Source organism: Chionomys nivalis, chromosome 1, assembly GCF_950005125.1.
Source record: "Chionomys nivalis chromosome 1, mChiNiv1.1, whole genome shotgun sequence".
NCBI classification, from domain to species: Eukaryota; Metazoa; Chordata; class Mammalia; order Rodentia; family Cricetidae; genus Chionomys; species Chionomys nivalis.
In genome coordinates, this window is record NC_080086.1 from 53,232,410 (window position 1) to 53,258,613 (window position 26,204).

At 42.0% G+C, this 26,204-nt stretch overlaps 1 protein-coding gene across 1 annotated transcript in view; it reads right to left on the reverse strand.

Moving 5' to 3' along the window:
- Positions 1 to 26,204, reverse strand: part of LOC130871818 (heterogeneous nuclear ribonucleoprotein A3-like) — a 197,910-nt gene that overhangs the window by 38,690 nt on the left and 133,016 nt on the right. Inside the window, exon 4 of the mRNA XM_057765482.1 lies at positions 12,623 to 13,736. Coding sequence (XP_057621465.1) covers positions 12,623 to 13,736 — 1,114 coding nt within the window. The remainder of the gene's footprint in view (positions 1 to 12,622; positions 13,737 to 26,204) is intronic.

The window sequence follows — 26,204 nt, forward strand, 5'->3', positions numbered from 1 at the left end:
GAGAACCATGTCTAAATTCACCAAACTGTGGGGAACATTTACATTCAAACTACAACAGTAAGTGTCCAAGCTCCTTCTGCCTGTCTGTTTTCCTTGCAGTGTGCACAGCTCAGCACCATTGTACTGATGAGTAGCTAGTTCTTTCCCGGAGGGTAAAGAGAAACCTCCTAAGAATAAGGAAGTAAACAAAACACACCTGGCCCAGGAAGTAAATGCAGCTCCCAAGGAGATATGCATTGCCTCTCCCTACAGTATAAGCCAAGAGAAAAGAGTCTATGACCCTCGTTGCCTTCAAGTCACATAGGGAGCCCCAGGATGTAGCTTTTGTAGTTGTCTCCTATTCTGGGGCAGCTCTGTTGGTTCTAGAGCTGCTTTTGAGTCACGTGTGCTCCCATCAGTGACCCTCATCCATTTTCCTGTAAGAAATCCCAGTAAACTCATTTTCACTGCACCAGGCTAGAACTGTCCCCGTGATCTGTCACCAGTGTCCTATCTTGGTGGAATAGTCAGTTTTGTTCACATCTCTTCAGGAAAAGTCACAGAACGTGATCCATGAGCATCTGTTCTCTGACCATGTTACTTAGCCTTAGAAAGGACCACACTCACAAGATGCCATCAATCACTGGCTAGCATTGCTGGGTTAATTGTCTGTGTTAGTAAGCTTTCTGTTGCTGTGAGAAAACATCTGAGAAAATCAGCTTCAAAGTGGAAAGGTTCATTTTAGCTCAAGGTTCCAGAGGTTTCTCTCAGGCCTGGGGTAAGACAGCAGCGTCATGATGGAAAGGAATGGAGAACAAAAGTGGCTTCCTTACCATAGTCAAGAAGATGCGGAGGGGGAGAAGGAAGAGGGACAGAAGGAAGAAGTGGTATAGATGGGGAGAGGAAGAAGAGGTGGAAGAGGGAAAAGGAGGAAGAGAAAGAAAATGGTGGAGGTGGGAGGGAGGGAGAATGAGAGAGAGAATGGGTGAAAGAGAGAGAGTAGGAGAAAGGGAGGGAGGGAGGGAGGGAAGGAGGGAGGAAGGGAGGGAGAATGAGAGAGAGAATGGGTGAAAGAGAGAGAGTAGGAGAAAGGGAGGGAGGGAGGGAGGGAAGGAGGGAGGAAGGGAGGGAGGGAGAATGAGAGAGAGAATGGGTGAAAGAGAGAGAGTAGGAGAAAGGGAAGGAGGGAGGGAGGGAGGGAGGGAGGGAGGGAGGGAGGGAGGGAGGGAGAATGAGAGAGAGAATGGGTGAAAGAGAAAGAGTAGGAGAAAGGGAGGGAGGGAGAGAGGGAGGGAGGGAGGGAGGGAGGGAGGGAGGGAGAAAGGCAGGGAGGGAGGGAGGGAGGGAGGGAGGATATGAGAATAAATGTGATTGATTCGACCTAGACTGTTACTCATCTTTACAACCAGCTGTGGTCACGCGTTACCAGCTCCATTGTGTACTGTGCTGTGTTAATGTCATCAACTTGATAGGATCCACAATCACCCGGGAGACAAATCTCTGGGCATGTCTGCGAGGACATTTTTATATTGGGTTAATTGGCGAGGAAAGGGCCCAGCCTAACTGTGGGTGGTACCGCCCCACAGGGTGGAGTCCCGGACTGCAGAACAAGGAGAAAGTGAGCTGCGCAGCAGCATCTCTCCGTGCTTGCTGACGATGTGTGCCATGTGGCCGACCACCTCCAGCCTCAGCACCACGACGGGATGTGCTCTTGATCTGTGCACCAAAATAAAGGCTGCCTTCTTTCAGTTGCTTGAGTCAAGTATTTTGTTGATTTGTTGCAACATTATCGGTCCCCAGACTTCTAGATCAGAACGTGACCAAGAAAGCAGGAAGTATGACACGCCAGAAAACACTTGAAGTTCTAGGTAAAGCCAACTGAGTAGTTTTCAGTGGTCCTGTCTCCCAGGAACTCCAGACCCCATTTCACCATGCTGAAACTCTCCTTGAGAACATCAAGATGGAATGCTACCAAGTCTCTGAGTTGTTTTCTGGAAAAGATTATCCTTAAAATTACAGGAGTATTTAAAGAGCTGTGTGAATAGGCAGTTGTAAAATGTGACTTTGAAGTCAGATGTAGAGCCCTTAAATCCCAATATCTAAATTGTTTCTATCTTGTGGCGTTAGGTACATCCTCCAGATAGCTTTTCCTTGACATAAAACAGGAAACAAGGAGCTGGTGGGCTGCCTTAGTGAGTGATAATGCTTGCTGCACAGACCTGAAGACCTGAGTCTGGATTCCCAACACCCACACAGAAAGCCAAAGCCAGCTGTTCCCTGTAACCCCCGTGCTACGCTGGGGTTAGGAGGAAACTAGAGAATGACTGGAGTCTGCTGAGCAGACAGCTGAGCCGAAAACATTGGAAGACCTGGTACCCAGGGAGTGACACCAGAGAGTGGCAAAGAGGACGCCTTACATCCTCCTCTAGCTCCTGGGACTGTGCACCCAAACACACATGCGTCAAAGCACACATACGTCCCTCCACACAAACAGTACCTGGGTTACAGAATTGATGTAGAAATTAAATAAACAGTTATATAAGACGTGCATTAGTACGCATGGCCCTCAGGGTTAAGTAACAATATTAATATTAGGTTGTGACACACTATTATTATCTATGCCAAGGCAAATTTGCCCTTAATATTTAAAAAAGATCTCCTATAATGCTTTAAATAATCATATGTATTGGAAAAAAATTCACAGACACTGTTACTGTTTTAAATCATATTTATTTATTGTGTGTGTATGTTTGTGTGCTTGAAATATGTGTGGCAGTCAATGGACAACTTGCAGGAGTCAGGCCTGTGCTTCCATGATGTGGCTCTCAGGGACCAAACTCAGACTTGGAGGAAAGCATCTTTACCCACTGACCCATCCTGCCAGCCCTAACACTGAGTTTTAACCAGTAGAAACATTTGGAAATCATTTTACAACACTAAAGCTTGAGTTGCACTGTAGATCAACAGCATTAGAATCCTTTGGCCTGCAGCTCTGCAATGTTTCAAACCTCCACAGTGGAAGATAAAATAAAAGCGCATGAAGCATATGTAGAGTAAATGAGTGCGTGACCAACAAACAGAAAATAGTAAGTGAAAATGGTTAAGTCTGTCCTCTGACTTTTATATTTTAAAGGTAGATTTAAGGGCTCAATCATTAGGAACACCCACTGTTTTGAAGAAGACCTGAGTTTGGTTCCTAGCAACCACACTGAAAGACTCACAATTGCCTGCAACTGCAGCTCCAAAGCATCTGGTGTCCTCTTCTAGGGCACCTGTACTCATAGGCACACACTTGTCCCATACACAGCATTGAAAATTTAAATCTTCACGTTGCATGTAAGATCTGCACATCGTGGTGCGTACTTGTGATCTTAGTCCTCAGGAGGCTGAAGCAGGAGGGTGGAAAATTCAAAGCCAATTTGAGTCACATTCTAATGAGTTCCATGCTGATCTGAGCTAGCCCAACAAGGTGGTATCAAACAACAACAGTAAGTTTTCAACACAGAGACAGTGCTCAAAGCAAAGGCAGAATACGCAAGGTTAGGCTGGACACACTAGAATAAAGCTTCGTGTTTTCTCATATGTGTGTTTCCAGCATTTGAGTCATTGTGTTGTCCAGTGTGTTGGAGAGAGCACATTGCCATGGCAGTGTGTAGGCAAAACTGGCTTCTGGGGGAGGACATTGACATTTGTTTTCACGATTGAAGTGCTTCCTCCCGTCTTGTGCTGTCTCTGCTCCTCATCTGCTTCTTGGACGCTCGTGCCAGCAATCACACTGCTGACAGACAGGAATGTCCAGACATTGCTGCTTGAATGTTTCCTTCTCCTTCCTGACCAAGCGCTTGGAGTTTGTCTGCTTGCGTGCAGACCACTTCTTCTTTCTCAAGCATTTTGTCTACTGAAGTTCACAAACCAAAATAAAGACACCAGCAAGGGAAGAATTCAAGAAGAAAGAGCTTTGTATAGATCTCTCGACTCAGTTTAACCCATGAAAGGTCAGGAGGGAACAAGCCCTCCCACGGCTAGTCAAAGGTCGGAACTATGAAGTAATATTGGTATGCACTTGCTGTGTGGCTAGAAGAGAATTAATATTTGAAGGGGTTAGCAGCACATGAATTTGATATCCCCGGGAAATATATAATGAATTAAAAGGATTCATAGATCAAATCTAGCACAGCTATTTTAAGAAGGAAAAGGAAATGGATTTCGTTTTATGAAAGATAGCCGAATAAGTGGGTCTACTGGAAAGGTCTAGAAAAGCAGGAAGAATAAGGAGGAGAGTAAGTTGGAGCCATAAATAACCTTTCAAACTATTCTACAGATGAATAAGAAGGAAAGAGGAACACAAGAATGCCAGACAACAGTGGGGCCAAAAGAACCAGACCCACACATAGGGTATGACAGAGTCGTGTCCATTGGGTGTTTCTGTAAAGTATTTTAATGTAAAGCAATAAAGAAGATGGGATAAGGGTGTTGGAAAGCTCACACTCATTTCTGTGTTATGAGTGTGTAAGTGTGCCTGAGTCTCTGTGTGGGGTACCTGTACACATGTGTGTAAAGGCCAGAGGTCAACCTTGAATGTTGTTTCCCACTGAAGGGGTTAAGCTTTCCCATTCTTGCAACTGAATTTAGGTTTCAGTTCTTTGGGAAGGGCAAGCCAGGGGTGTCTCCCAACAAAGGGCCATTTATCCACAATTCCCTTGCATACAGTGACAGGGAGAGAACAAATATAAAGCCCAAGTCAGCCTCACAGTGTCCCAAGGACAAATCCAGCAGCCCCTTCTGAGTCATGCCCAGACTTGCCTAACCTTGGGCACCTGTGTCCAAAAATGATAAGACTAAACCTCAGCCAGCTAAAAGTATTCTAAAGTAACTGCTGCTTGCTCAACCGATTATGTATAAGATGACCTGACTGTCCCTAAAACTTCTCTTAGCTGTGCATGCTCCTCTCAGGGTTGTCGTCATTTTGTTTAGGTGAATGACCCCATGGGCATGCTGGCATATTAAGAAACATTCTTTGCTTTTACATGTGATTTGAGCCCACAGTCTTCCTCCAGCGATTCCTTGGACCCTTCCACCACCCTGCTTTTTGAGACAGCCTCTTACTGAGACTTGGTTCCCACCAGTCAGTCTAGGCTGGCTGGCCAGAAGAGAGCTTCAGGGATCCGCCTGTCTCCACTTCCCTGTTGCCCGGTGAGCTCCACCGTGCCTAGCTTCTTCGGTGAGTGCTCTTGCTGTACTAGAGGAGCAGAACAACCGCCAGCCACGCCCAGCTGTGAATCCCATGAGCTATAGAAATGAATTCTAATCTGTTTGCCTTTCTTTGGAGGGGAGAGATGAAGGACATAAATCTCTTTGTACGGTTCCTGGGAGACAGTAAATAGGCGGGAACCCAGCCAATGTAATGTGTGCTAATGTGACATCTGATTGCTTAGTAGGATCATTCTATGGAGACTGAGTGACACTGGAGCCCCAAACATGGCTACTTTCTATGCCTTATTGTTCTGCTCACAGGTCCTTATAAAAGGAGTTTTACAACACACGCACCAGAAGCCAGCCAGTCTCCCAGAGACAGCACTTCCCAGGAAACCGTGTTCTCGGAGCATGTTAGCAACACCTGCTGCTCCTCCTCCTAGGCACAGGGGTTTGTAAAATGTATGGAAAAGTCACCACAGAAAACATGTTAGAACAAAGAACTGCCTCTGTTTATCTTTGTTCATCCTTGGCCAAAGTCCTGTCTGTTCAGGCTGCTGTAACAAAGTGAACCAGATTGATGGGCTTACACGTGGCAAAAGCTGATGTCTTATGGTTCCGAAGGCTGGGACGTCTAAATCAAGGGTTGGTGTCTAATGAAAGCTGCTAATCACATCTTTTTAAAAATATGACATTCTTATTAATTTTTGGAAATTTGTCCAATACAAAATATAATTTATTTTGAACATATAGTTTCGCCAACTTGTCTCTCTAAATTTCACGTTCTCTTCCCCCCTCCCTTTTTTTTCCCTTTCTATAGTTTAGTGATTCTGGTTTGCGCTGCCTGTATATTCAGTCAGGGCTGTAGGGCCGTCCACTAGAGTCTAACTGATCTATCAGGTAAAGAAAATTGACTCTTCCCAACTACCCAAAAGCCGGCACAAATGAGAACTTTTAGCTATGCTCTTTCTTACTGGGGGGAGGGGACCAACTAGCCTCTCTCTCTCTCTCTCTCTCTCTCTCTCTCTCTCTCTCTCTCTCTCTCTGTGTGTGTGTGTATGTGTATGTGTGTGTGTGTGTGTGTGTTTTTGTGTGTGTGTGCATGTTCCTGCCTGTGGTGCACACATGCCACAGTGAGTGAATGCCACAGCACACATGTGAAGCCCAGAAGACCACCTTTGGGTGTCGGTCATCTTCCTCCCCTTTGTCTGAGACATAGCTCTGTTGCTGCATTAGTGAGGCTGTCTGGCCCACAGGCTCCTGGAGTGTCTCCTGTTTCTGCTTCCCATCTCCCCACAGGCATGCTCTAGGGTTGCAGATGCTTGCCCTAGGGCACCTCTTAGGTTTTACATGGGTTCTGGTGATTTGTCAGGCTTGCATAGCAAATGCTCTTTCTCTCTGAGCTGTCTCCACAGCCCTGGCACTCATTTATAAAGAATATGGATCACCCCCCAAGTCTTGCCTCCAACGCCGTCAGTTGAGTAGGGGGAATAGGATTTCAAAACAGGAATTTCAGAGTGGAAATAAACATGAGGAGTCTGAATTTTAAAACATAATAACCTCTTATTTCTCTGTATAGGCTAACCTTTGTCTTGCTAGCCTATGCTAATGTAATCTCTGTTGCTTTCAGTCCCCTGAGAAGGCATTGGAGGCAGCTTCAATGGCATCGTCTACCAGGTTTTCTCCATTTGGTTAGCCCCTAAGCCAGACTCCAGAGAAAAGCAGAACCATGGGCCTGGAGGCTTGTGATACTTTCATGATTGCCTCATGCTTGGCAGCCTTCTCTGCAACAAAGGCTGTGGTTGAAATGTTGAGGATGTTAAGAAATCTTGCCCCAAGAGAAGTCTACAGATGATATCAGAACAATTAGATATTTAAAGTTTCAGCCTTCACAGTTATTAGCCAGCTCAGGAAACCAATTAAGAAGGGTGAATGGATGCTATCTGACTAGTTAGAAGTTTAACTTGTCAATGGTAAGTGTTAAGGAGCTGTCTCCACCACTACACCTGGTCTAAGGACTGAGAACCGGTAGGGGCCACCTCCTCAAGCCTGCTACAGCTGTCATTTGGTGTTTGGCCTAAATACTTAGTTCTCATCCATATTAAAACTCAATATAACCAGGATAATTTTCACACTTTGTTCACTGTTAGGAACACTGCTCTTGGAAAAACTTGTTATAATAATTTTTAGTATTAAGAAAACAGTAGGAGCCGAATGTGGTAGCACACGCTTTTAATCCCAAAACTCAGGAGCAGAGGCAGGTGGATCTCTGTGAGTTCAAGGCTAGTCTGGTCTACAAAGAGAGTTCCAGGACAGTCAGGGTTACACAGAGAAACCCTGTCTCAAACAAACAATCTCCCCGCAAAAGAAGGCAGTGCTTACCACAGTCAATAAAGGGATAAATAATACTATTTTCTCAAGTAATACAAGCTTTCAGACCAGACAGACTGAGTTTGAATCTTATTATTGAGCTTAGATTGTTTTACTCTGTGTGGGCATTTGTCCCTGTCTGTCAAATGAGAACAATCACCATGTCAAGCACTGAAGTACTGCCAGGAAGACCGAGTGAATGCATACAAAATTTAATGATGTGTGGTTAGCACAGTGTTTGGCATACAGTCAATGGTAGCTATTTATGACCACAATTATTTTAATAATTATCATTGAGTTTTGTCCTGTGAGGGATCATCTTTGAAAGAGAAAAGGCATAGTCTCCTTCAGCAGGACTCTTGAAAACCTATCGATCATTGGCATGCCATCAGACTCCTGGAAGACCAGGAACTAAAGACCAACTCTGTTGTTTTGGGTAATCTGTCTATGGTTTCTCGAGCCAGGCGTGCAAACTGGAGTCTGGGTTAAAGGAGAAAAGAGGTAAAGAAATAAATTGAAGGGCTTTTTCTCTTGCTGTGCTGGGGATGGAACCCAGGCCACGTGCCTGCTGGGCAAGCGCTTCATCACCGAACCAGACCGCTGGCTCAAGATGGATTATTCCTATTGCTCAAGCTCATGTGCTTGAGAATTCAGCACTTGGGAGATACAATTCCACTGTATCACAGTTCTTTCTTTTTTCTCTCTGAAAGTAAAATATAATACATCATTTCTCTTTCCCCTTCCTTTCTTCAACACCTCTCATGCCTTTCCCTCCTTGTTCCCTCTCAAATTCATGGCCTCTTTTCTTTACACATATGAATAATATAATATAATGTATATATATCTATGCATATGTGTATACATAAATAGGTACAATTAAGTGCTTACTGTTGCTTATGTGTACATGATTTCATGGCTGACCACTTGGTATTGGAGGACCTATTAGAAGGATCCTCCCAGGGAAGACTATTTCTCCTGCCTTCAGCATTTCTTAGTGTCTAGAGTTCCTTCTTTAGGGGTGAGGGTCCATGAGAATGTCACCTTCCATGTCAGCGTGTCAGTTAATGTTGTTCTTCTTCAGGTCTTGTGTAGGCAGCTTTATTGCTGAGGTATCATGGGTGAAGCGTCCCTCTCATTTCTAAGAGATAATCCCAGCAGATTTCTTGGTTCTCTGTCTCTTGTCCTCATCCCTCCTGACCATCTCCCTAAGCCTTTGGTGTAGGAATTTTGTTGTAAATGGACCAGGTGGTGTTGAGTCCTTCACGGTCAGTCAGTTTCTGCATTTTGGCCAGTTGTGCTTCCTTTGTAATAGTTTCCATCTATTGTAAGAAGTTCCTTTGATGAGGGGTGAGAGCCACATTGTTTGTGGGTATAAGTTAGGATGCAGTTAGGAATTAATGGCACTAGTACATTCTCTTCTGAGAATCATGATTTCACTGACCCCAGGTAGTTGACCAGGTTTCCAGTACCTGCTGCTGTTCAGGCATTAAGTCTAACGAGTCAGCTGTTAGCTACTGCCAAGATGTAAGTGTGTTGGCAAGTTCCATGTCAACTTGACCGAAGCTGGAGTTATCTGAAAGGAAAGGATCTCAATTGAGAAAATGCCTCCATAAGATCCAACAGCAGGGCATTTTCTTAGTTAGTAATTGATGAGGGAGGACCCTACCTGTTGTGGGTGGTATCATCCCTGGATTGGAGTCCTGGATTATATAAGAAAGCAGGCTGAGCAAGCCATGGGAGGCAAGTCAGTAAGCAGTACCCCTCTAAGACCTCCAAATCAGCTCCTGCCTTCAGGTTCCTGCCCTGTTTGAGTTCCTGCCCTGACATCCTTCAGCGATGGACTACAATGTGGAAGTGTACGCCTTTTGTCCCCAAATTGATTTTTGGTCATGGTGTTTTATCACAGCAATAGAAACCCTAACTATGACAGTAAGTGTCACTATTGTATTGTATCCCAGGCTCCTTCTGACTTAGAACATAGGCAGTGATGATCTTGAATGCTGATCATCCTCTCATCACCTTTGGGTGCTAGGATTACTGATATGTACCACCAAATGCAGTTTACGTGACTCTAGGAATCAACCTCAGGCCTTCCTGTACCCTGGACCAACACTTTATCAACCAAGTTGCACCTCCAACATTTTGTTTCTTTGAATGTTGACTCTAGAGCAGGGTGTGACCTTTGAACATCCAGTTGAGATGCTCACAGTCACTTCAGAGAGACTACTTGGCACAGAAGGTTGAAAGTCAAAGTATATTGCCATTAATGGTTGCCTACGGTGATGTTTTATGTATCCAAGTGTTTAGGCTGAATGTATGTGCATGACAGATGCCCATGGAGGTCAGAAAAAGGTGTCAGATCACTTGGAACTGGAATGATGAGTAGTTGTGAGCCACAATGTGAGCACGTGGAACAGAACTCAGGTCCTCAGCCAAAGCAACAGGTGTGCTGAGCCATCTTGTTATAATTGATTGCTTTGTATCATTCCCAGTAATGCCAAGTGATAAGTTTTCCAGTTTTGTAATGAATCAACCTACTTAACTATGATGGTTCCTAGCCCAGTTTTGACAATTCTCCCAGTCCTGGCTGACATGAACTTCACCTTCATCACTTCATGTACTTGGGAAATGCCTCTGACCTCAACATTATAAGACACACTGGATCATAGTGCCAGGCCACTGGCTACTTCAGTCCATCAGCCGCAGGAATGGAAGACTAAGTGTTGGAGGGAGCAGAACGTTTGTTCTTCCCGGCCACCTGGCTAGCTTATACCTGAAATAATCACACAGAAACTGTATTAATTAAATCAACGCTTGACCCATTACTCTAACTTCTTATTGGCTAACTCTTACATCTTAATTTAACCCATTACTATTAATCTATGTATCGCCACACAACAGTGGCTTACCGGCTAAGTTTCGGCAGCATGTCTTACTCTGGCGGCAGATCCATGATGTCTCTCTGGCTCTGCCTTCTTCCTCCCAGAATTCAGTTCCATCTTCTCTGCCTACCTAAGTTCTGTCATATCAACAGGCCAGGGAAGTTTCTTTATTCATTAACCAATGAAAGCAACACATAGATAGAAGGACTCCTACACTAGCCAAGGCCTTGGGAAAGAAAGAAAGGCAGCAAGACAGATATGAACCAATCTCTTTGGAAACAGAGAAACAGCTTTGGAAACTGGTAGCCCAAGGACCAAATCTAATTCACAGATATATTCTGTTTGGTTCATACAAGGTTAACATTGATATTTGGATTGGCTGCCACCACATAAATCTGAGGCTATCATTTTAAAATTGGAGTTTCTGGCTTCTGAAAAGTAAAAAAAAAAAATTGGCAAGCCTTAGTCTGTGTTTCTACACAGTCTCATTGCTGTAGCTGATATGAACTCCTAGTAGGTCAAAGGCTGGGTGGGCTCCACTTTGCCTCATTTCCCCCATCCCCTGCAGTTTGCCTTGCAATATTTATGTGATGTGTTTGTGCTTTGGGTACATCCACATGCTACTGCGTATGTTATTCCATTGTTATAAGCTTGTTATTCCTTCTGTAGTAGAGAGAAAAAGAAAATGTTCTGCATATCCATATCTTGATCCAAATCAAGGAACCAAAATGACTACACGATTTGGCACTTTATAAAACATCTTATACCCATCTCCCTTTCATTCACGTGATGTTTAGCTGGCAGACACTCGGGGGACAGTTCCAGTTTTTAAAATAATGAAGCATTCCTACACAACTTGGTACAAAGCTGATGTCCTCAGTTCCTCTGTGTCCTCAAGTGCCCAACTGGCTCCTAATCTTCTCCAGAGACCCCAAAACTGGGGGTCAATAGCAGGCCCTCGCAAAGAGCTCTTTAGAACTTCATCTCTGTGCTGGGTGACCATAGATACGTTCAGCTGGGAAGTGGAGAGTGATCGTGAAGGTTGGATGTGTTCATCTCATTTCTACTGAGATATGTCATCTCTGGCAGTAGCACAGAGTGATGGGGAAATCTACAGTTCTTGGCTGGTTTCAGTCCTCTGACCCCGCAAGCAAGAGTTGCTGATTCTTGTAGATAAAGATAGTGGGATAAATTTGGGGGAAAAAAAGTGTCCCAGGAAGTAGTATGGCAGTATCTGAAGAGGGAAGAGAGAGCCCTATGAATGCTGACCTGTGGACCCTCAGTTTGAATGCATGTTACTAGTTAGCCTCTAATCACTCCACTGATTTCAGTTTCCATCCATTCTGTGTTATCATTCATATTGGTCTTTCTGTGCAGGGGACTCATTAAGGCTCTGTTTTCCAGCCCTTAACTCTAGATTCTGCCCCTAGTGTAACTCATTCTTAGCTGTCCCCTTCCCTAACTCAGTGTCATCCACTCAGGGAGGATTCTTGAGGGCTGATGAGGTACCTCCCTGGAGGGAACTTCATTTCAGCACCATGTGCAAGGTCTTGTTTGCTGCACATACATGTCATGTGTCCATCCCCTTTCAGGTGATGCACAGCACAGTTCATGGCACATGACGGAAAGCCAATCATTATTTGCTGAGTGAATGAATGCTGGAACGAAGGAGTCTTTCAACCGCGTGGCCACACTTCTGGACTATAAAGGCGCAGGAGTCATGTGGGTCCCCAGATTCTTGTTGCCATCAGTGTCTGCGGCTCTACTGCCAACTTTCTTTTTTCTTTCTTTCTTTCTTTTTTTTTTTTGAAAAGTTAAAAATTCCTTACTTTTTTATTCCTAGTACCACTACCACAATTTATAGGGCAATATACCTGATATAATGAAAAGAAAAAGAAAAAGCTACAACAGATAAAAGAGCTCAGGAATGTACATCTAATTGACACTACATTGCATTAATCAATAGCTGCACTTTTTGCAAACTGTGGCTCTGACGGTCCTGAACAAGAAGGGCCTCCTGTTTAAGCTGCGGTAACTTTTCTGACTATGGATCATCCCTCCTTCTGTGGCAGATTTTCACAGTTCCTCTAATGCATTTAGGACGACTGTCTCAAAGTGACCTGCAGCTTTCCTGACAACTCCTCGCTCTCTCTCCTGCTGAGAACCACAGCCCTTTTCTGCTGTTTTTTTTTAAAAACCTTCTGCTACCATAGCCACCACTTCCACCACCTGATCCATAGCCACCACCATGGGGACTGCCTGAGCTTCTTCCACCAAAACTGCCCCCTTTCATGCGTCCATAATTTGATTGCTGTTTTCCACTATAATTTCCAAAGTCATTAAAGTTCCCACCACCATAGTTACCTCCAGCAACATTTCCTCCTTCATTGTAACCGTCATATCCTCCTCCTCCACCACCACCATATCCGCCTCCTTGGTTTCCATAGCCTGGTCCACCACCACCATAGCCTTCTCTACTGCTGTAACCAGGACCACCACCATAGGTGCCACCATCACCTCCAAATCCATTATATCCACCATCATAACTACCTCTGCTGCCACCACCTCCACCACCATAACCTCCTCTTCCACCAAAGTTTCCACCACGAACAAAATTACCTCCACCACCTTCAAAGTTCCCTCCGTGACCCATAAAATTGCCAGATCCACCTGCACGGCCTCTCTGTGATCCAGCAGACTGCATCTCTCGTTTAGAAAGGGCCTTTTTCACTTTACAATTATGCCCATTAATAGTGTGGTATTTCTGAACAACAATTTTATCAACTGTGTCATGGTCATCAAAAGTCACAAAAGCAAATCCTCTCTTTTTCCCACTCTGCCTGCCTTCCATAACTTCTATGGTTTCAATCTTGCCATACTTTTCAAAGTAGTCTCTCAGGGTATACTCTTCTGTATCCTCTTTAATACCACCAACAAAGATTTTCTTCACTGTTGAATGGGCACCAGGCTTTACAGAATCCCCTCTAGAAACGGCTATCTTTGGCTCCACCACACGCCCATCAACTTTATGTGGCCAAGCACACATTGCAGCATCCACCTCTTCAACACAAGAGTAGGTCACAAAACCAAAGCCCCCGGAACGTTTTGTTTGGGGATCTCTCATTACCACACAGTCTGTAAGTGTGCCCCATTTCTCAAAATGTTCTCTTAAGCTACCATCTGTGGTTTCAAAGCTCAGACCACCAATAAACAGTTTCCTCAACTGTTCTGGTTCCTTTGGATCATGACCCTCCTCCCCCCAGCAGTGGCGACAGCCGGAGTCAGGCTGGGGGCGACCGGGTGGCGGTTTACCTCCATGTTGAGAACGGACTCTCCTCTTCCAACTCGAGTTCAATATCTACTGCCAACTTTCTTGCGTGAAACCTTCCTTCTTCAGAAGACAGGTCTCATTCAAAAACTACAGCCCTTTTCCTGAATGGCAATGCCAAAGTGCCTGGAAGCTTCCATAGATTATGAAGGAAGCTCGCAACAGGAAGAAGTCTGGGGTACAGCCTCACTCTGAAGATGCCTGCAGAACTAAGGCTGGGGCTGGGACTAGACCTGAATCTGCTCCTGCATCTAATTCCATTCCTTTCCTTGACCCACTCACGGCCCTCGTCTCTCAGCAGCTTCTCCTGAGAGAACCTGATTCTAGGCTCTGGATTTCTGTCTGGAAGAATTCAGCTTAAGAAAATCAACAGGGGAGTCTTTGTAGTTGAGGCTAGGACTTTTTTTTTTTTTTTATCACATCCACTGCCCAGCAAGCTGCCTTGTGTTACAGTCTTATTGGGTCACACCTCGAGGGCCAGCAGAGCTCTAAGAATGCTGAGCACCCGGGTGATGCCATCTGACACCACCTACTGTTTTGTCACCTTTAGAATAAGAACACAGCACAAATATAGACCATGAAGAAACAAGAAAAGTTAATAGGAAATCAATAGCCTTTTTCTCTGAAGTCTCAGAGAAGGTTCCAACTCAGGAATTCCTTCATGATAAGGCTTCCGGTAGAACTTTAAAGAGCTATAATTGCATGTTTTTCATAGGACCAAAATAAAGAACTTGTTTTGAGAGGTGAATGATGGAATCTTAGTGCCTGGAAATTCAATTGAGGAAATAATTGATTTCCCCATTAATATTTTAACCTCCTTGAAAGATAAGTAAAATCGCATCTAATTTTTTAAATATTCGCTTAAAAACTGTTGGGCAAGTACAGATTTGAGTCAATTGAGGTGGGTGATAAAAGAAATAGACCTGAGTTTGGGCCTAGGGTTGAGGGCTAAGTTAGAAAAGTGTTCACTATTGCAAGCATGAAGACCTGAATTTGATTCCTAGGATCTATATAAAAAAGTCCAACTTGTTGACGTGTGAGCATAATCCTGAGGAGGCAGAGATAAGTGGGCGCCTTGGATCACATCACAGGCCAGCCAGCTTAACCTGACAAGTGAGCTCTAGGCCAATGAGAGACAGTGTCCCCCGCAAAAGAGTGAATGTAGACAACATTTCTAAGGGATGGCAATTGAGGTTGCCCTATTGCGTTCACAAGCATGCACACACGTTTGTGCACACATACACAAATACATACACACCATAAATTCCTCAATCATGGCAATTTGGGCCTTTTGGGTTGAGTTATCGGAGATCTGTCACACGTACTGGAGAATGGCTAGAAGACTATCTCCCACTGCCCAAATTTCTGCAGTACATCCCTGCTTGGGACAGTTGTGCAACCAAAAGTATATCCAGACACTTGTTTCATGGGGAAGCAATCACTCCTGAATAGGAGCTGATGATGACCCAAAGGGCACATAAGAGAACTGTGCCCAGGGGTCTGAAGTCCAAGAGTTGGGGAGCAAAGATTCTTATCTCTGCCCTATAAGCGTCATTATAAAGGTTCAAACATGTCTCCTGGGTCCTGGAATTATTAATTGAACCCCCTAGAAGTTGGCCCCTAAGTGATTAGTTGAAGTCTATTTCAAGACCACACCGTGTGCTTTTGCAGCCTTCCCCCTTCATGTAAGAGGGCTTAACTAGGAAGCTCATGTACTTAAGAAGAATGTTTTAAAATGTGTGCCAGGAATTACGTTGAATTTTTTCTTTTTTCTTTCTTTCTTTTTTTTTTTTTAAAAAAAAAACTATTTTGAACTAGAAAAATGATCTAACTGCTGAGCTAATTAAACTGATTTTCTCTCACACATGAGGGTCAGCTTGTTTTGACTGACAAAACAAAACAACCACAACAGGTCAGAAGCGTCTGTTTCAGTCCTTGGAAACTAGAGAGATTAAAATACAAATCAGATGAGAATAAACAGGCTTTACCATCTGTGTCCTAATGGTTTCTCACTTGGAATGATTTGCACTGGGAAGAAAGACAAAGAGGGTAAATCCTTGGAATTCCCAGAGGAAGCCAGTTAGGAAAACTTTGTGGGTAACTTCAAAGGCTGAATCCAAATCTTTTTTTTTTTTTTTTTTTGGTTTTTTCGAGACAGGGTTTCTCTGTGGTTTTGGAGCCTGTCCTGGAACTAGCTCTTGTAGACCAGGCTGGTCTCGAACTCACAGAGATCTGCCTGCCTCTGTCTCCCAAGTGCTGGGATTAAAGGCGTGTGCCACCACCGCCCGGCTTCCAAATCTTTTTAAAAGTTAAACTCAGACTGGGATCACAGTCTTCCCCTGACAGGTATGAATGACAAGCACCACCTATAAAGAAGTTCCTGAGCTGGGCGATGGTGGCGCACGCCTTTAATCCCAGCACTCGGGAGGCAGAGGCAGGCGGATCTCTGTGAGTTCGAGACCAGCCTGGTCTACAGAGCTAGTTCCAGGACAGGCTCCAAAGCCACAGAGAAACCCTGTCTCAAAAAACAAACAAACAAACAAACAAACAAACAGAAGTTCCTGTTGTCCCATGCCCATAGCTCTTCACTCCTCAGGGAAAATGCTTCACAATCATAAATACATCCTAACAGAAGTCAGCAGAATCCCTGACTTCTTACTAAAACTTTGAGACGAGACTCTGAAAGACAAATTTTCATGCCTTATATAATTTTTATCCATTGAGTAGTATAATGAATAAATTAGGTGATCCTCTTTGCTACCAAAAATTAAAAGGGGAGCAGGTTTGTCCCTTGTCATAATTGTCACATAGTCACCAAGGTCTAACAATGGGTTCTTTTGACCGGTGCGTAATCATTCTCTCTGCCTTTGCTTCACCTAGTGGACAGAAACATCTCCTTTCTGGTTGAATTCTGTTTTCTCGGATGGGAAACACACACTGTTAATACACCATTGACATCAAAAGTCACAGATGTGGCATCCCTTGCTTGCTATGAGGCCGCTGTGAAATTCTTTCTGTGCTCCTGCGATGGACCATTGTGTATCTGAATACTTGCATGATCTGTCATGCTTGACTTTTTGCGTTTGGGAACGAGCTTCTTGAATTCTGTTATGCATGGCTAAATAGTTAAACACCCATTTGTTTTGTTCCTGCTGAGGGGAGCGTCTATAGAACTCATCTGCTTGATTTGGGAAATGGCAAGGCCAACAACGGCTAAGTGAGCTGCTTGGTGGTTGTAATTGTTCATGACCTTCAAACATCAGGTCCTAGTCATTACACAGTTTATAGCTGAGTGACAGGAAACAAACATTAAGCAAGGAATTACACAGATGGATGTGAAATTCTCAACTCTTCAGGATAGGATCATAGTAGCACTGTTGTTATTTTGAGATAGATAAATCTTTTTGTTGAGTGACTCCGCTCTGCATGGTTGCATTGCTGTATCATTGCATGTGCTGCATCACTGCATGCACCCAGAACCTTTGAGCTCTACTAGGTGATAACAGGAACATCTGCACCCCTTCTCCTCAAATGGCCCCAAAAATGTCTGTAGAAATTGCTAAATGCAAAAGTTCAATGAAAATCATACCTAAAACAGTGCCGAGTGGATAGAGGTCATAGCATCGCTTGAGCATATGATCAGATGACTTGATGGGGCCTGAATCCTTAAGAAAGATTTCTCCAGAGCTGTGATCTGTGCCTAAGCCCCAATGACTCAGCAAAGACAGACATTCATTCATTATCTGAAGAAGAACCTAGTAAGTCCCTACAAGTTACAATGTTGCAGCAGTAAGTAAATGAACCAAACCAAACCAAACCAAACCAAACAAAACCAAACAACAACAACAACAAAAACAAAACAAAACAAAACAAAAAAAACCACATGCTTTGAAGCTGCCCCCTTTACTAAGGAAACACAATTAAAACCAGATAAACAAACAAGGCAGTGAATGTAGGGTTTTGTTCCCCTAGGGCAAGCATGGAAATTTATTCTCTGAAGAGTTGACCATTTTGTTGGTCCTGGAATAAAAAGAAAGAGATACCATGCCAAGAGCCTAGAACTGAATGCCAGGTAGGGAAAGCCATGGTCCTGTTTACAAAAGCTACCTTAGGAAAGAATTTAATAATTCTCAGGCCCAAATCTTTGCATTCATGTGGAATCCTCACCATAGCATTAACAACTAAAATGCAGAATTATTTAACGGCTCAGCAGCTACTTGAATGACATTCGTTTCTAGGATCCATTTAGATCCAAGAGGACCAGCACCTACTTCACCACTAACAGCAAACATTGTTAACATTTCCAGGACAGTACTTTGACAATCATGTAGACTGACCACTCTAGAAAAAAGCATTCATTGGTTATGTCTTATGGCTAAAAGAAAAAAACTCTTAAAATGTCATGGGCTATAAATCTATACCCATTTGCTTGGAGATCAAATTTACCCATAAGATAAACAGTCCGAAATTCCTGTTAACAGCATCTGCAAGATTGTTTTATAATGAGTTAGGCAATTGACAAGATCATTCAAAAAGAAATAGCGTAGAAATGTATCCAGGGGCTGTGCTTTCTAATAAAAGGGTCGCTTCCCATGACATACAATATTTAGCAAAACACTCTCCCGGTATTTATTTTTATTCAAATAAAAGCAGTTTCTAAATTCTGGCTCTTCACACCCATGCCGATAATTCAGAGGACTCGGAGGTCATGGCTACTAGAGAATTTGAAGCAGTACAAGTTTGGTCCACAAACAAAGGAACTGATCTCACAAGCGTTGAAGGCCTCAAAGGTTTTGAAGACTGTAGAAGAGAGTGCTTCATGCCTTTCTCAATTGTCCTTGTTCCTGTTTCTGGCAGCTTGTCACAGCCACAGACAATTGACACATGCTTCATTATTTAATGGTTGGATTTACTTTAATTTAAAACCACAAGATGCCAATCCCTTCAAAGAGTGTTGTTGAGAGGCACAATTACAGAAAGTCGATGACTACTTTCCACATCACACGGAAAAAGCTTTATTTAGTTGGTATCCTCTGTGGATGGTACTGGGTTTCATGAAGACATTTTAATACAATCATATAATGTACTTAGAGACTAGTCTTCTATGTCCCACCCCCATCTCACTGGGTTAGCTTCTACTTTGATGCCGTGGATATATACAATTCTATTTATCTATACAAAATATAGTATACAAAATTTTAAAAGATCGCATTTTCTTTCGGAGACTGACTTGATTCACAAAATAGTTTCCAGTTTCATTCATTTTTCTACAAATGACATAATTTTGTTCTCTTTATGACTGAATGAAAGTCTATTGTGTATATTCACCACTTTCCCCCCCAATCTTTGTCCTTTTGAGGAATCTCAAGGAAAGACCATTTAGCCTTCCCTTACGAAATATGTCATTTAAAACAATTTTCCATATCAAAATTTTTCAGTAGATCCCATGCAATGCCCGAAAGATGAAGAACCCTGGACTGAGAAGAAAGTAGAAAATGTTCTCTACCTTGGCCATAAGAAATATTACCAGCTTAAAACTTATTATCGATGCTTTTAGTAAAATTAACTCCTTGTTTAAATATTTTGAAATAAAATAACTAAAATTTGAAAATGATCAACTGAAATGAACAAATAGAGTGTAGAATATAGCTGAGTGGTTAAAAATTAAACTGGATTCATAGCCACCACCTTGGATAAATCTTTATAAGATTATTGTTAAATGAAACATGCAGGCTAAGGTACCTTATAGATGGAATAATACAGACATGCATTTTCAAGCTACAGATTACTATACTATGAACTATTCATGGATGCATACACACACACATACACACAATACTGGGTAGATTCAGACAAATTTAGGCTACTGGTTACTTGCGTAAAGTTGAAAAGAACAGTACTGGGAATAGGAGACTAAGGGAACTTGGGCTCTCTCTGATGTTTTGCTTTGACTAAAAACAAAGAATAGAAGTCAGTCCTGAATGGTAGTGATTTGTGTGTGTGTTTCCTATAGAAAAATAAAGAAAAAAAAATGAAGTAACCTTAGATATATTGTGGAAGTTTCCAGTTTCGAAAACTCCTAGAAAAATGATCTCCACTCTTTCTCTGGAGAGTATTGGGTTCTGACAAGTTAACTGTGTGCTTTGTTTGCTTTGGCAGTGCAAGCAAAGGACCTGCAAGGCTCTGCACATGTTTGAGCCACCATTGCTGACTCATGGTGTGCTCCTCTTTTACCATAGCTGACTCATGGTGTGTTCCTCTTTTAACATTGCTGACTCACGGTGTGCTCCTCTTTTACCATTGCTGACTCACGGTGTGTTCCTCTTTTACCATTGCTGACTCACGGTGTGCTCCTCTTTTACCATTGCTGACTCTAGGTGTGCTCCTCTTTTACCATTGCTGACTCTAGGTGTGTTCCTCTTTTACCATTGCTGACTCTAGGTGTGTTCCTCTTTTACCATTGCTGACTCTAGGTGTGTTCCTCTTTTACCATTGCTGACTCACGGTGTGCTCCTCTTTTACCATTGCTGACTCTAGGTGTGCTCCTCTTTTACCATTGCTGACTCTAGGTGTGCTCCTCTTTTACCATTGCTGATTTACAGTGCATAACTCTTTTGCTGCCATCTACTTTTTATACCTAGTACAGTAGTTGACATGCTACCTCTTAAATAATTTACTTTTCTCTAAAGTTGGCCAGATTCAGTAAGTAAGAGGAAATGTAGGAAGGTAGAACTGTAGGAAGTTCTTGAAAGTCCATGAATAGAAGTGGAACTAGCCTTATCAACATTAGAAATGATTTAGAGTAGGTATCATATGGTTAAAACGCCATTCATTGTAAATTGCATGCTTCAAAGCCAATGAATATTGTCATATTTTTAAAAATGCGCAATGTTTGAAATCATGTAATTGGAAATATCACTTAAATCTTAGCAAGAAAACAGAAGCAGATGTTAGGCTAGTAGCCAAACAGCCATGCTTCAATTTCCTGTGATATTATTTTATATTTTTTCAGCAAATTATCTCCATCTTCTGAGCCATACTTGCCCAATTTTCTTTCTTTCTTTTTTTTTTTTTTTTTTTTTTTTGGTTTTTCGAGACAGGGTTTCTCTGTGGTTTTGGAGCCTGTCCTGGAACTAGCTCTTGTAGACCAGGCTGGTCTCGAACTCACAGAGATCTGCCTGCCTCTGCCTCCCAAGTGCTGGGATTAAAGGCGTGCGCCACCACCAATTTTCAAAAGGAAGAACTTGAAAGAGGTCAGTGGTCCAACTGGGGCCTCCTGAATCCTATCAGTACCACATATAGCTTTTACTTGACTAATTATTTTTGAATGACTTCAAATTAATTTCTAGCATTTAATAATCAGAGATTTAAAAAAATAAAATCCCAGGGGCAGTGAACTTCACAGGAGCAGGAGCAGATCCAGACAAGGGACATTTGCGGAAGCAGGACTGGGCCAGTGACCTATGCTGAAACAAGCCTGAGGCAATGAGCTCCACCGGAGTGGAACTGAGCCAGTGACCTCAGCTGGAATGGGTGATCCAGACCAGGAACATTTATGGAGGCAGGATGGAACCAGCGACCTGGGCTGGAGCAGACTTGAGACAGTGAACTCTACAGGAGCAGGTACAGGGGAGAAACTACTGAGCAAGTGGGCCAGAGCCAGAATCTGGGACCTTTGAGGGAGTAGACCTGAGCCAGGAACCCTATAGGCCTGGGTGTGAGTCTGGGACCTCTGAGGGAGTAGGCCTGAGCCAGGTCTTCTGCGGGTCTGGGCACACTTGAGTCTGGAACCTCTGAGGGAGAAGATCAGAGCCAGAGACCTTGGCAGGACCAACCCCAAGCCAAAGACCTCTGCAGAAGTAGATCTGGACCAGCGACATTTACAGAAATAGGTCTGAGCTGGCAACCTAGACCAGAACTTGCCTGAGACAGCAAATTCCATGGGAGCAGAGCAAACCCAGGGAGCACTGAGTAACCCCCAGAAACACGTGACCAACAGGGTAATTAGAACCATGGCACTGACTGTACCATGAGGAACAACCACCTGAGCCTTGGATCTACTGGCACCTAGAAGATTAATCACCAGAGTCACAGACCCAACCACACCAATTAGAGGAAAAGAAGAGTAGACAAGGTAAGAAAGCACGCAACACCACAAAGAGCAACATGATACCAGTAAAATCTATAGACCCTCCAACAATAAGACTTGAACAACCAAATATAGATGAAGCAGAAGAAGATGACCTAAAAAAATAACTTCAGGAGAATGTTTGAGACTCTTAAAAAGGAAAAGAGAAATTCCCTCAAAGAAATGGAGGAAATGACAAACAAAAATTGGAAGACATCAGCAAATTCCTTATAGAAAACCAAGAAAAAGCAATCAAACATGTGAAAGAAACTATTCAAGACTTGAAAACTGAAATAGACAATAAAGAAAACACAAGTCAAGGCAATTATAGAAATAGAAATCATGAGAAAACTATTGGGAACCACAAATGCAAACATAAACATCAGAATACAAGAGATGGAAGAGAGAATCTCAAGTGTTGAAAGATACAATAGACTCATCAGTCAAAGAAAACATTAAATCTAACAAAAGCTTAACACAAAATATCCAGGAAATATGGGACACCATGAAAAGACCAAATCTAAGAATAATAGCTATAAAAGAGAAGAAGTTCAACTCAAAAGCACAGAAAATATATTTAACAAAATTATAGAAGAAAACTTTCCCAATCTAAAGAAAGATATGCCTATGAAAATACAAGAAGCATACAGAACACCAAACAGACTGGATAAAAAAAGTCCCCTCACCACATAATAATCAAAACACTAAACATATGGAGTAAACATATTAAGAGCTGCAAAGGAAAAAGGCCAAGTAACATATAAAGGTAGACCTATCAGAATTATACCTGACTTCTCATTGGAGACAATGAAAACCAGAAGGTCATGGTTAATCATTATGCAGACATAAGAGACCACGGATGCCAGCCTAGACTACTATACCCATCAAAACTTTCAATTACCATAGAAGGACAAAACAAGATATATAACAAAACCAGATTTAACTAATACCTAGTCACAAACCCAGCCCTATACATAGTACTAGAAGGAAAACTCCAACCCAAGGAAGTCAGCTACATCAACAAAAACAGACAATTGATGATCCCACAGCAGCAAATCCCAAAGAAGGGGAAAGCACACATATTATCATCACCAACAACGAAAACTAAATTAACAGGAGATAGCAATCACTGGTCATTAATATGTCTTAATATAAATAGACTCAACGCACCTATAAAAAAACATGGGCTAACAGATTGGATACAAAAACAGAATCCATCCTTCTGCTGCATACAAGAAACACCTCAACCTCAAAGACAGATATCAACTCAGAGTAAAGGGTTGGGAAAAAATTTCAAATCAAATGGACCTAAGAAACAAGCTAGTGTAGCTATTCTAATATCTAACAAAATAGATTTCAAACTTTAATCCCAGCACTCGGGAGGCAGAGGCAGGCAGATCTCTGTGAGTTCAAGGCCAGCCTGGTCTAGAAGAGCTAGTTCCAGGACAGGAACCAAAAAGCTACGGAGAAACCCTGTCTCGGAAAAAAAAAAAAAAAAAAACTAAAATCAATCAATCAAAAGAGACAAAAAAGGACATTTCATATTAGTCACAGGAAAAATTTATCAAGAGGAAATCTCAATACTGAACATCTATGCCCCACATACAAGGGCACCCTCATATGTAAAATAAATACTTCTAAAGCTTAAATCATACATTAAACCTCACACACTAGTAGTGGGAGACTTCAACACTCTACTCTCACCACTGGACAGGTCAGTCAAACATAAAATGAACAGAGAAATAAGGGAACTAACAGATGTTATGACTCAAATGGACTTAACAGGCATCTATAGAATATCCCATCCAAACAGAAAAGAATATACATTCTTCTCAGCACCTCATAAAACCTTCTCAAAATTGACCACATACTCGGTAACAAAACAAACCTCAACAGATACAAAAAAACATTGGAATAACCCCATGTATCTTATCAGATCACCATGGCTTAAAACTAGAATTCAACAACAATATTAAATCCAGAAAACTCACAAATATGTGGAAATTAAACAATGCTCATCTGAATCTTCAATTGGTCAAGGAAGCAATAAAGGGAGAAATTAAAGACTTCCTAAATTCAATGAAAATGACTATACAAAATACTTAAATTTATGGGACACAATGAAAGCAGTGTTAAGAAGAAAGTTCATAGCACTAAATGCCTACATAAAGAAGCTGGAAAAATCCCACACAGAATATGTGAATTAACAGAACATTTGAAAACTTTAGAACAAAAAGAAGCAAACTCACCCAAGAGAATTAGATGGCAGGAAATAATCAAATTGAGAGCTGAAATCAGCAAAATAGAAACAAAGAAAACAATACAAAGAAACAATGAGACAAAGAGTTGGTTCTTTGAGAAAATCAACAAAATAGGCAAACCTTTATCCAAACTAACCAAAAGGCAGAGAGAGAATATCTAAATTAACAAAATCAGAAATGAAAAGGGGGACATAACAACAGACATGGAGGAAATACAGAGAATAGTTAGGCCATATTTCAAAAAACTGTACTCCACAAAACTGAAAAACTTAAAGGAAATGGACAACTTCTGGATAAATGTCACTTCCCAAAATTAAATCAAGACCATATAAGCAAATTAAACAGACTTATAACTGCTGAAGAAATAGAAACAGTCATCAAAAGTCTTCCAACCAAAAAAAGTCTAGCTCAGACTTCTACAAGACTTTCAAAGAAGAACTAATACCAATACTCCTCAAATTATTCTACACAATAGAAACAGATGGAACATTGTCAAACTCTTTTTATGAGGCTACAATTACCCTGTTACCCAAACCACAGAAAGACATTACTAAGAAACAGAATTACAGACCAACCTCACTCATGAATATCGATGCAAAAATACTAAGTAAAATATTGGCAAATCGAATTCAAGAACACATTAGAACCATTATCCAGTATGATCAAGTTGGCTTCATCCCAGAGATGCAGGGTTGGTTCAATATATGAAAATCTGTCAACGTAATCTACCATATAAACAAACTGAAAACAAAAACCACATGATCATCTCATTAGATGCCGAAAAAGACTTCAACAAAATACAATATCCCTTCATGATAAAGGTCTTGGAGAGAGCAGGGATACAGGGAACATATCTAAGCATAATAAAGGCAATATACAGCAAGCCAACAGCCAACATCAAATTAAATGGAAAGAAACTCCCAGCGATCCCAATGAAATCAGGAACAAGACAAGGTTGTCCACTCTTTCCATATCTATTTAATATAGTTCTTGAGGTCCTCGCTAGAGCAATAAAACAACAAAAGGAGATCAAGGGGGTAAAAATCAGAAAAGAAGAAGTCAAACTCTCACTATTTGCTAATGATATGATAGTTTACATAAGTGACCCCAAAAATTCTACCAAGGAACTTCTACAACTCATAAACAATTTCAGTAATGTAGCAGGGTGCAAAATTAACTTAAAAAAATCAGTAGCCCTCCTGTACACAGATGATAAATGATAGATGAGAAAGAAATCAGAGAAACATCACCTTTCACAATATCCATAAACAGCATAAAATATCACAGAGAAACACTAACCAAACAAGTGGAAGACTTGAATGACAAGAATTTTAAATTTTTGAAGAAAGAAACTGAAGAAGACACCAGAAAATGGAAAGATCACCCATGCTCTTTGGTAGGTAGAAATAACATAGTAAAAATAGGAATCTTTCCAAAAGAAATCTACAGATTCATTGCAATGCCCATCAAAATTCTTCACAGACCCGAAAGAACGGTCCCCAACTTCATATGATAAAGCAAAAAACCCAGAATAGCCAAAACAATCCTGTACAATAAAAGAACTTCTGGAAGCATTACAATCCCTGACTTCAAACTCTGCTACAGAGCTACAGTACTGGAAACAGCCTGGTATTGGCATAAAAACAGACAGGAGGACCAGTGAAACTGAATCGAAGACCTGGATACCAATCCACACACTTTCAAACACCTGATTTTGACAAAGAAGCAAACATTATAAAATGGAAAAAAAGAAAGAATATTTAACAAATGGTGCTGCATAATTGGATATCAACTTGTAGAAGCATGAAAATAGATCCATATCTATCACCATGCACAAAACTCAAATCCAAATGGATCAAAGACCTCAACATAAAGCCAGGCACAGTGAACCTCATAGAAGAGAAAGTGGGAAGTACACTTGAACGCATTGGCACAGGAGACCACTTCCTAAATATAATGCCAGTAGCACAGACACTGAGAGAAACAATTAATAAATGGGACCTCCTGAAACTGAGAAGCTTCTGTAAAGCAAAGGATACGATCAACAAGACAAAACGACAGCG